This window comes from Mytilus trossulus, unplaced genomic scaffold (genome assembly GCF_036588685.1).
Source record: "Mytilus trossulus isolate FHL-02 unplaced genomic scaffold, PNRI_Mtr1.1.1.hap1 h1tg000220l__unscaffolded, whole genome shotgun sequence".
NCBI classification, from domain to species: Eukaryota; Metazoa; Mollusca; class Bivalvia; order Mytilida; family Mytilidae; genus Mytilus; species Mytilus trossulus.
This window is the reverse complement of record NW_026963313.1, coordinates 694,020-706,246: the sequence shown is the minus strand read 5'-3', so window position 1 is coordinate 706,246 and position 12,227 is coordinate 694,020. Positions and strand designations below refer to the sequence as shown.

The following is a 12,227-nucleotide window of genomic DNA, read 5'->3' as shown; positions in this document are numbered from 1 at the left end:
AAAAAGAAAAATAGGGATCAATGGACATTCAAATGGATAAAACCAGAGGATTCCGAAAATCTGACAAAAATCCAAAACCTGACAAGCGAACATCCTTAAAGGGCATAACTCCTTAAAGGATCAATTGACAATTTTGGTCATAATATTTTTTTTGTAGATTTACTTTGATGAACATTTTTGCTGTTTAGAGCTTACCTTTATCTTCAATTATATTTAAGATAATAACAAAAAAACTGCAAAATTTTCTTAAAAACAAGCAATGGGTTCTTCGGATTGTCTGAAAAAAGGACTGATAAATCTTGACCAAATCAACATATTTACCCCATGTTAGATTTAATTGCTCAAAAACCTTTAGTTTTTGAGATATAAGACAAAACAATGTGTTCTTCTTTTAGCCATGTCTGCCATGTTTGTCGATGGATCAAAACTTCGGATACAATTTATACACTAGATACCATAAGGAACATTTAGTTAAAGTTTGAAGGTATTTGGCCCAGTAGTTTAAGAGGGGAAGATTTTTTAAATAGCAGCTGCCGCCACCGACGACATGACGACGACAGACGACAGACGACGGACTAAGACGGGCGCCAAGTGATGGCTTAAACTCATGGCTCTTAGAGCCCAAGTTAGCTAAAGGATGTTTTGTTCTTTGTTAAAATAACATGCAGAGAGCAAGAGGAAATAAACATACAAAAATATTGCATGATAATTAACCATCTGTAATTTCGGTTTATGTACGAAAATCTTAGATGTTAACATGACTACCTTTCTACCAACTACTGATAGACAGTATAAAAAATAGTACATACATATAACATGTAACCAAACTAAATTGATGCCAACCATTACTGACCAGTCTATAACTTCTGATTCTACTACAAATGTACCATTATAACTTGTTATATTGGGATCATTACGACACTGTGTAGAAAAATCAACACCTTTTTTGTAAGTAATATTATAGGCAGAACTGGTACATGAGATATTTATAGGAATGAATTCTGTACAATTTAAAGCTGTTAGTTTCAGGGTATTTATATCGGGCATCGCATATAGATTATACTTAAAGATCTTTACATTAAAAACTATCGGCTGTAAACCTACAACAAAAATAAAAAGAAATACATAGAGGACACACCATTCGTACAATTGTGAGCAATCCATATTAAGTATTTTCCTATCTTTGAATATCTTGAATATCCCATATGTTAAAGATTCCATTATCTTTATAGATAACATATGACAAATAATTATTACAGTCAAGGTAAACATAAAATTGTTTATGAAGTGAACGTAAACAAATACAACAATCGATACGAAAGATCCACATTCTAATAACAACAAAATTAAAAACCATCGCAGGTGACCTGAATACCTATGGTCATAGATTATCAACGAAAATAACAAAAAAGGCAACAAAATTAATAAAATACCGTATATGCTTCTCGTCACTTGTACCAATATACTATTATCTGATTCTGCGACTTGTCCATTGCAATAACATTGTGGTGTTCCTTATTAATCATATAAGGATATGGAAAACTCATTAGCAAGCCAACAGCGAATGCAATAAAGAGGAACGTAGCAGAAGCAAATACAATATGAGTCTTATAAAGTGATTGTTTATAATTTGCAATATTGTTTATGTATCTTTCTTCCGTATCACAACAGTTACTTAACTCTAAAGCTGAAATGCCCATGTTATTGAATAAACAAGGATTGGCCCCATTCTCTAACAATGTTTCTATACAATCACTGTTTTCCTTTTTTATAAGGCACCTTTTTAACACGGAGTGTAAGGGTGTATTTCCCTCATTGTCTGGCATGTTTACACAATCGCGACAAACATCTCTAAAGGCAGTTTGTATAGTTATATTCAAAGATGCGGTCTTAAAAACTGATATGGGTCCTTTTCCATACTCTCTAATCTCATTTGCGTTTTCATTAGTCGGCAAACACTTGTTTTGAGAGCTGTGAGTAAGCAATAACTGTGTCACACTTTGACTAGTTGTATAATGTAAAGGGAGTCTATTGAAATAATCCCGAATATTGACGGCAGCTTTATTACGAAGCAAAAGAGAAAGTATCTCGATTGAGTTGTTTATAACTGCTATGTAGAGAGCAGTATGTCCGTTATTGTCAACTATGTTTACTTTAGGTGTCGGCCTTCTGCTAAGTAAAGAATCATCACTTTGTAACAATCTATCATCGCGTTGTAACAATCTATTATCGCGTTGTGACAATCCATCATCGAATAAAACCTTCGAAGCTTCTAAATTATTTAATAATACAGCGTAATGTAGGACAGTCCATCCGCTCTTTGTTTTATGATCAATAATATCGGATGAAATATTTGATCTCAAAATATGTAGATCGTTATGTCGGACTGCTTTATGAAGTTTGGTCTGATTTAAATCATACTGAAGAATCAAACTGGTTAATTGGTAATTATTTGCAGTGACTAAAACTTGGATCTTCATGTCAAACCATAATCGTAGATTTACCTGTGCCCCGTGGTTCAAAAGTAAGTGTACCATATCATAGCGCCCTAATTTAACTGCTATGTATAAAGATGTTTCGAAAAGTTCTGAAAAGCAGTTAACATCTGCGGCATCAGAAATTAATGTTTTCACAATATCTAAACTACCACCCAGAATAGCTAATGGCAAAAACGACTTTGAAAAGGGGTTGGGCGATTGTTTGATGCCTGGCGACCAATCGGTGTTGTATGCATCATCTAATCCTAGAAATCCTTTACGATCTAAATGTGTCATCTCGCTCCAGACAAATGTAAAGAATTCATAACAGCCAAAGGCGACAATCCAGTTCATCAGATTACTTCTGTTAGTTGAAGCCTCTATTACTCGACTTATTGCATCTTTGTTATCTTGGAATTCATTTTTTGATGCATTATCGAAAATTCTTTTTAAAAAAGATTGATCGTTGCTTTGATTCCGCTCAGAACTATCCCTCATAAAGGGTCCAGTGAATTTCAATTTTCCCTGATTTGTTTTAACATGGGTTCCAAATATTTCTACAAAGTTTCTATTTTTACAAAGACCACTCATCAACAAATTCGAAAATCTTCCCCGTTTTAATTCAGTCCGCAGTCTAGTGTATAAAGGTTTAACATGATCCTCATTCAAATCATCTTCCCGAAGAATCACAATATTTTGTTCAAAATTGCCATCTGTGTTTACATTGGAACTAACTTTGACTCTATCTCGAATAAACAAGATATTACAGTCTTCAAACATTTCTTTGGGATTAAAAGTGCAAAAATTAAAACCCACAGTTTCTTCAAGAGCATCGTGAATAAACCTGAAATTGTAACTGTCCTTTGTAAGATAAGATCCTAAAGCAGAAAATGCGCTTTCCCAAAGTGCCTTCTTAGACATGTTTTGAAGTCCGCAAGTTTGCATTATTTTGTATATTTTCTTATCAGATTCCGTCGAGTCAATATCAAGCATACTTCTACTTAATGAACCATCAAACAACAAACATATTACCAAAGTACAATATAACGTTTTATCGTCATTCCTTATTTTATCTAGTTCCTCTTTTAGAAGCGATAATGGTTGCTTAAAAAATGTCATTCTTTTTTTGTATCTTTCCTCATTAGTTGAAATTAATTTGCAAAGAAGAGGAAATGCATAATTTGTTTCACACATTGTCTCAAGCTCCTCTGTTTCAATTGTTTTTTTCTATAGTAATACTCCGTAGATGTTTCAATAATATTATCTTCTTTTCCTTTTTTGAAAGAACATTAGATTCGTGCTCTAAATTTATGACTTCTTTGTTTAAAATAGTCGTTGCATTTTTAAATCTTTTTTGGAGAGCTATTTGTAATCTCAGAGTACACAATATTTTTTTCGAGCCAATTTGTGTGTTTAAACAATTCATTAGCTTATCGTTCAATCTTTCCCATTCACCTAAGCGGGTTGGACTTAAACTGTATTTTCCAAGGACATCATCAATAAAAAACATTTGTTTTTTATTTGTTTTATATTTGATTATATCAATCGGGGATTCTACGGGGACAATTTCAAATCCTTTCAGTTTAAATTTCAATGCGATATGTCGAATGGTGGCTGTCTTTTCTAACCCCAATTTTGATGTTACCACAATACAGTTACAATCCTTTACTTTATCATAAACAACTTCTGATCCCACTGTCTCACAAAACGTTTTGTCATCTTTAATCCATGTTTCAACGAAAGCTGCATTGGCTTCTGTAAAGATTATAAGTTTTTGTAAATATTCAGTAAAATTGAAATAGAAATATTGGGCCAAAAAAAAGAATATATCCAACTTATTAAAGTTATGAATTAAATGAATTACATGACACAATTGATAAGACATCTGTAAATTTAGTCACTTAAAACTGTTTTTGCTTGTTCTCCATCAAGATCGTAACTCAGGATTTCAATGACCTGGTGTGGTCTACGACCATTATTTAAAGATGTCAGTGCCTAAAATCAGAAATGTATACAAGTAATTGATAATAATCTTATCTTTGAATAGAACATAACGGAATATGTCCCTCTTTAGGTACAACATACAGTGTTTCAAGAACCTAGCTATGAGATGAATTGTATTTTGACTACCATACTTAATTCTGAACCACTTGGAAAAGAAGAAAGCAATTTTTTTTTAGACATGTTTATAATTTGACATGTTAACATACTCGTTCAGCACAATCCTTACTGAAGGGATTTAATTTTTTCTAAGGAATAGCATTTTACTTATATCTTATTTTATATATATATCACCAATGTATTCTAACACATATTTTAAGCAATGTTATGTCAGTTACAAATATGCATATGTAAACAAACCAAAGAAATTAGCTTTACGTGTTACAACATACTTGATCAACCTGAGCCCATTGGAGTGCGAATGCATTGTTATCCATAGAGGAAACTGTTGTATGGGCCAATTGATTTCTGTACCACTTCAGTGTAGCCAAGTCTGCTCCCGGCAAAATTTCATTCGGCGGAGGAAGTCGATCCCATCCATTGGTAGGTGTAGCTAAACCTCCTATATTACGTAACAGACATATCATCATTGTCAAATCAAAGTCCTTGGAAGAGGTTGCTAGAAGAAAAAAAAGTTTCAATATCTGCTTAAGTATTTCACACATTAATGATATTTTCAAAACGTTCAATAATCTCACAAACATACAGCATCATAATATAAAAAAAGAAAAAGAACACGTTTATAATTTCGAGCGTACGAAGTGCTTTGCTAGATTTTCCTTCATCATGAACGCTCACAGTCGATTATATGCAAGCCAAGTGTGACCAAGATCCGCAACAGTTCTATGGATCCAAAAATAAACGGACATAACATCATGTAAACTTGTTGCTCCTTTAAATAAACTTATTCTAAAAGGTTACCTATTCAACACTGTAATAAGATCATTGAATATTGTTTTTATTGGTATAAATATTGATTTTGTTATCAGTAGATTAACAGCTAACTAGATATTACTAGTATGTTATATACATATACATTTTCATGGATCTACAATCTGTCGATACCTGTAACTTGGCATTGCACAAGGTTTTTCTCTGGCTGTTTATGACGTCTTTACACTAAATCCATTGTATGTTTGATTTGTATAGATTGATTGTTTAGTCTTAGAGGCATGACTTTTTCTATTAGTTGTTCGTGGCTTTGAACTAGCTGTCAGATAACAGATCTGTTCATTGTGTCTTTTTGTGTCGGGATGTATGAGTACCCGGCCACGTCCACTTGTATTTTTTGTCTATCTGATGAGTTAAACCTTTTTTTTATAGTTCGTTCTTATGTTGTACTGTTACACCACTGTCCCAGGTTAGGGGGAGGGTTGGGATCGCGCTAACATGTTTAACCCCGCCACATTATCTATGTATGTGCCTGTCCCACGTCAAGAGCCTGTAATTCAGTGGTTGTCGTTTGTTTATGTGTTACATATTTGTTTTTCGTTAATTTTTTTACATAAATAAGGCCGTTAGTTTGAATTGTTTTACATTTTCTTATCGGGGCCTTTTATAGCTGACTATGTGGTATGGACTTTGCTCATTGTTGAAGGCCTTACGGTGACCTATAGTTGTTGATGTTTGTGTCATTTCGGTCTTTTGTGGATAGTTGTCTCATAGGCAATCATACCACATCTTTTTTATTTTTATTTAAAAGATAAAATCACAAAATACGGATGTCAGAAAAAAATCTAATCGGAAAGTCCATGATCAAATGGCAAAATCAAATGACAAAACTCATCAAACACGAATGGACAAACACTGTCATACTCCTGACTTGGTACAGGCATTTTCAAATGTAGAAAATGGTGGATTAAACCTGATTTATAGCGCTAAACCTCTCAATTTGTTGACAGTCTCATCAAATTCCGTCATATTTACAATGATGCGTGAACTAAACAGACATACTAGATAAAAAATATGGGTACAACAGTCATCATCGTGTAACAATTTTAAAAGGAACAATTTAACAGAAAACAAAACTAAACGCTCTTAAGAACATGTGGCGCTAACCTAGGTCTACGTTCACCTTCAACATTATCGACTACTGTTTAAAGTTTCTTTCCATTTTATTCAGTTTTTCCCAAAAACACGAAACAAAAAAGGGTAAAACAAAATCTTCATCACTCCTCTTTACTAACTTCAGGCAGAATTTGACCTGTTTGCGGATCTTGTCTTTTTATCATATTCTTAAGTTTCAATCCATTTATTATAGTTTTTTTAAAAGATAATAGACAAAATGGATAAAGATCGTCATTAAGAGAGCAATAATTTCAACAAACAGTCCTCTGAAGAACTCAGACTTATTTGTAAATCTTGTCTTGCGGATCACTTAAACTGTTTAAAGTGTAAAATCAATCTATTGTAGCTTTTAAAATTTAAGTCAAAAACAAAATATATATAAAATTGTCATTAAAGGGCATTAACTCTAATAAGGAGTCGATAGAAGACTTTTGCTTTACGAACTTATTTGAAAATCGTGTCCTGTTGATCAGTTTTGCTGTTTAAAGTTTCTCTCTTAAGCTATATGTTATAGTTTCCAGATGAAAGGCAAAATGGGAAAAAGGAAAATAAATCGTCATTTTAGGTCATTTACTCCAAAAACATGAATATGAAAGTGTGATAATTGATGAAGCTTTCCATTCTGAACAATACTGACCCTGTCAGATTTTTACTATTGATAGCGGTTTTCAAAATAAAAGACCAAATTTATATTTTACCCCAATGTTCTATTTTCATGCATGTCGGCCATCTTGGTTGGTAAGCGGAGTCATCAGAAACATTTTAAATGTATATAACCCAATACATGTAACAACATAACAATAGTGGACAACTTTGGTTTTTGGCTGAGCTGTTTCAGAAGAGATTATTTGTAAAAGAAATCGCACGACGACGACAAACGACGAACGCCGACTGATGGAAAAACCTCACAAGCCCTACGGCCTAGGTGGGTTAAACTTTTGTTCTTTATAGTTTAAACATTAAAAAACGGATAAATGTAAAAAGGTATGTTAAAAATCATGTCGTTCACTCCTGGGTTTAGGATATCATTAGGAATGATAGTCCATTTAATACATAATTTGAGGTAGAACAACATCTGATGTATTTCCGATTGTGGTGTGTGATTGTAAGTTGCTAAAGATGTATTAAAACTGCAATTAAAAAAGATATCAAGATTTCATTTTGAAAATTAAAATAGATGCGTTAGACAACTATATACTCTATTATAAATATTTACGTGTTGTTCCGGTCATCGGAGGGAAATATGAAGGCCATGTCGTTCCAGGGACACCCCTTAGTATTTGTAATTGGGCTGCATTGATTCTTTTTGATTTGTTCAACTTCATGATGGCACTCATACTATTGTTGATGATTTGAGCTAAGTGTGTTCGTGGAAATACTCCGTCAAAGAATCGCCTTGCAATCTCAGGTGATACTTTAAAGTTGAGCAAGAAAAATCTTGTGAAATTTCCCTCTTCTTCTGTAAGTTGTGAAATCGATGCCATGATTACACTGTAGAGCCTCTGTTGAACAATTATGATACCCAGTATTTAGTCAGGAACTCCGTTTATCATATATGTCATCATTAACAACCTGTTTGAAGTATAAATAGACTCATCATAGATACCAGGACTATTTTTTGTACATACGCAAGACGCGCGTTTCGTCTACAAAAGACTCATCAGTGACGCTCGAATCCAAAAAAGTTAAAAAGGCCAAATAAAGTACGAAGTTGAAGAGCATTGAAGACCAAAATTCCTAAAAGTTTTGCCAAATCCAGCTATGATTATCTATGCCAGAGGTATAAAAACATTGTTTATTTGTATAACAATCTTTCAGTATTAATGAAAGCCAAGGCAACAAATATTTTTTATTAATTTTTCACAGTTTGTATTATATTTTCAGTATTCAGCTTTTTACATTCAGCTTGATTCATAGGCGGATCCAGGGGGCGGGGACCAGTGCCACCCTCTTTGGCGGGATTTTTTTTTATTAAACAGGCAATCACTGAAGCATGACTGTAGCGGCCTCCTCCCATGGCAGTCAGTGAGGTATATTTTTAAAGTCCTCCATCCGCCAATGTGTTTAGTTCCAAATTAACTTCCTAGATTTTTAGTTGATCTATTATTCCGTACATTATGAGTTCTTTTTTAAAAGCACATTGTAAACATTTTAAAGTTAACAGAAAGTAATAAGGAGGATTGGCGCCAACATCCAAAAACTACAAGTAAATATATTTTGTGCTGCCGTGTTATTAATTTTAAGTTTTTAAACGTTTTTTTTATTATGCTTATAGTGAAAACGGAGAACTAAAAAAAGCTCCATTGCCGCCTATATAAATAATTACTTCATTTTACACTAGGGACCAAATGGAATAGAAGTTGTAAACTATAAGTCACCATTCGGCCTTCAACAATGAGAAAATTCATTCAACATAGTTATTATTGGAAGGTCCCGAATGGTTAGAATGTATTTATCACTTTTGTATGTTCAGTTAACCGTGTAAATAGGATATAATATAAACAGTTCAAGTTGTCATAAATGGTATAATTTATTTGCATAATAATATAACTGCAACAAAAACGTAACCTGATACTGACAGGACTTACGGTCAGACGCACAAAATAGAAAACATTATGCCGCACTTTCTTCTATCATGGGCGGGTATACAATTACTTTTACAACCATAATAATAGTTCTTCATAATTTCAGATAACAAATATGCATATATAATTTCTGTTCTGTTGAAAATGTAATTTTAAACATAATTATGTCCTTTTAAAATCCAGACTGGTATGATTATTGTAATCTGTTTTTGTTATTCATTTTCAGATACACTTTAAACAAATATAACATTTCCGTCTATCGGTACTGACTCGTGATTGTAAATAGGTTAGTTTCAAGTGGTTTTCTTTCTAATTTTAATCAAACAACTGGCAAAGGTTAAGTATTTTCTGTTATAAAACTACATTTCATGGGACAAAACAAACTAACAATTATTTCCTCTCCAGTTAAAAGATCCAGTTATCAGTTTCTTTGTTTTTTTTTTACTTATTTCGTGTAATAGTTCTTTGGAATACATTCATTTTAGTTAAATTTACATGATTAAAGAAAATATCCTGCATTTTATGCTATGAATATTTATCTAATTCAAAAAATATTCTTCAGTGATCTATTCACCAAAAAGATCTGAAGGATAGCAAATTGATTATCAAACTCATAAGTCGAAAATAAACTGACCACGTCCACTCTGGGTTTTTGTTAGATGTATTTGTATCAATCTGACGAGTTTTGCCTTTTTCGACTGATGTGTATAGTTCGTTCTTTTGTTTTTCTGTTTCACCAATGGTTAAGTGAAACAGAACAATTAAAGAAAAAAAATAAGAATAGAGAAACAAATATAGTAAAAAAAGAATAGAGAACACTTGGTTGCTTAAATAGAAAGAATAGAAAAGTTTTTGAAATAAAAGTTTACATAATTTATCCAGACTCTAATATTTTACTTTTTTCTGTGTGTATGTATGGTAAATCACGCATATTTGTTGATGATATTTATTGTGTTATGAAATGTTATGAGGTGTTATGTAAACATGTATTTAAACTTTATATAGGAAGGCATTTCACAAAATCTCTTATAATATATCTACAGAATAATGTCAAACATATAAATATTAAAAGAGTTTAACCTCTGGGAATAAGTTTCGTCCGCAAAAGGACTGAACAATGGCAATAATCCGAATAAAACAGAAAAGAAAAAGGACAATTTTATCTTCCAAATTAGCTATTGATAGCTTCTATTTTAAGTTGGTCAAATTTATACTGAATTACAGTAAATTTGAAAATAAAAACAAATAATTTCACTTACATATTTAACCTGTTGTTTTCGTAAGCAGGCAAGAGACAAATATTTGTAATGTCTTAATAATATGATTAATATCACTAATTAAAGTTCATCCATAGTATCCAAATTTAACCAGAAACACAACTTTTATTAAATGTTTTGTGATCACGTGAATCTACAACTTTAATTCCCGTAAACACACACTTCTATACATAGTTTTACATTCTTAAGATTTGTTCATCTGCACTACCAACCAATTTCAGTAACAGTGAATCTCCTTTTAATACACACATTGATATCTGTATGTAAATAGGCCACGCAATAATAATAAACAACAGAATATTTGATGTATAATATTAAACTAAAGAACTGAATTAATCCAGTGTGTAAAGATGTGTTATGTATCATATCTTTACACAGCAGTACTAAATTTAATAGCATACAAGTAAAAGCTTTCTTTAAAAAAATTGCCGTTTATAGCTTGGTAACCATAGAAATATAGTAGAATATTATAAAACTCAGTAACAGATTTTAAAATATTTGAAACACAATCAGAACAGATACAAAAAGTAGTAAATAGTTATCAAAGGTACCAGGATTATAATTTAGTACGCCAGACGCAAGGTCATTATTTCAAACGACAAATGTTTTTTGAAGAATTTGATCAAGCTTTAAACATTTGCTTATATGAGGAGAGCAATGTGCTCTAATACCGGTCTCACAAATTATCGTATAGACCGGTGCGCACCAGTCGTACAGAGAAAATTGACAAACTACGTATACGTTAGATGCACGCAAGAGGGACGCTAAGCATGAAGTTTGAAGTACGTCGAAATGCAAAGGTATACGCTTGGCAAACGCTATAATTGCAGGACATTTTTATGTAGCATAAACTTTTTCATCCAGCTCAAGCGTTTGTCAAGCGTAAACCTGTACGCTACACGCATGTAATACATACGCTACAAGTGCGTTGGAAACGCTACAGATAAGTTTTGGATACGTTTAGGGCACATTGTTGACGCTTCAAGCTCTTAGACTTAAACTAACACTTATGCGGGTGTGTTGTTTGTAACAAACACCCCATAGTTAAACCTCCCACACATGTCAAAAGCACGAATTATCGTCCAAGATACGTCCGGGACGCGTCTCAAATACTTTCTTGAGACTTTTTCCCTTCGTAGCGGGCATTCCATTTACGTTAGACAGACGCCATACATACACCAACATACGTTACTTGAAAGCCCGAAAAACGCTAAGGTACGCTTCTCGTACGCCCAATTCACGCTTAAAGCTCGTTGTGCACACGATACAGATATGATTGATAGGTTGAATACATCCAAAATTACTAGCGTATTAAAACTGTACATTTTTTGATTCATGTATTAGTTTACGTAAAGGTAGAAAAAAACCAGTGTTATATTCAATCAGAACAATAGCAAAAGATAAAGGAAAACGATTCCAAGTTTTAAGCGATGGATTGCACGGTCAAATGGAATCCAAAGAAGAACGAATACCTGGATTTAGAAAGTGTTATTTCTGGATAAGAAATAACTTGTAAATCAAAAACCTCTTATACCGCTACGGACCTTAAAGAAACCGAGAAAACATCTGTCACAAAATACATGTTCTTAGGAATACATCGTTAAAAGCTAGTGTCTCTAACTATTTTAAGTTATACTAGAATAACAGTAATCACGCTGATTTTGTTTTTTTTAAACATGTTGACTTAAATCAAAATTCAGATTGAAATTTTTAAAATTTATTCAAACTTATGTCATACTTGTATGTATTGAGGCAGAATAACTCATTCGTAACAGATTGATTGATAACGTTACAACGTTCTATCATCTTAGGTGTTTCAA

At 32.7% G+C, this 12,227-nt stretch overlaps 2 protein-coding genes across 2 annotated transcripts; both read right to left on the bottom strand.

Moving 5' to 3' along the window:
* Positions 1 to 1,448: 1,448 nt before the first annotated feature.
* LOC134701124 (serine/threonine-protein phosphatase 6 regulatory ankyrin repeat subunit B-like) lies at positions 1,449 to 3,398 on the bottom strand. The gene has a single exon (XM_063562268.1). It carries the CDS (start codon positions 3,396 to 3,398, stop codon positions 1,449 to 1,451), a length of 1,950 nt encoding a protein of 649 aa, XP_063418338.1.
* Positions 3,302 to 10,482, bottom strand: LOC134701137 (E3 ubiquitin-protein ligase DZIP3-like). The gene is made up of 4 exons (XM_063562283.1): positions 10,390 to 10,482; positions 7,762 to 8,117; positions 4,871 to 5,097; positions 3,302 to 4,232 (listed from the first exon to the last, which is right to left on the bottom strand). Exons 2-4 carry the CDS (start codon positions 8,027 to 8,029, stop codon positions 4,143 to 4,145), a joined length of 585 nt encoding a protein of 194 aa, XP_063418353.1. The 5' UTR covers positions 8,030 to 8,117; positions 10,390 to 10,482; the 3' UTR covers positions 3,302 to 4,142.
* Between the last annotated feature and the right edge of the window lie 1,745 nt (positions 10,483 to 12,227).

Excerpts from the sequence above, each read along its gene's own strand:
- LOC134701137 (XM_063562283.1), bottom strand. The coding sequence starts at position 8,029 with ATGGCATCGATTTCACAACTTACAGAAGAAGAGGGAAATTTCACAAGA. Across the intron at positions 5,098-7,761 it reads TCCGATGACCGGAACAACAC|CAACCTCTTCCAAGGACTTT; the intron begins GTAAATATTTAT and ends TTTTTCTTCTAG. Across the intron at positions 4,233-4,870 it reads AATGGGCTCAGGTTGATCAA|AAGCCAATGCAGCTTTCGTT; the intron begins GTATGTTGTAAC and ends TAATCTTTACAG.
- LOC134701124 (XM_063562268.1), bottom strand. The coding sequence starts at position 3,398 with ATGTCTAAGAAGGCACTTTGGGAAAGCGCATTTTCTGCTTTAGGATCT.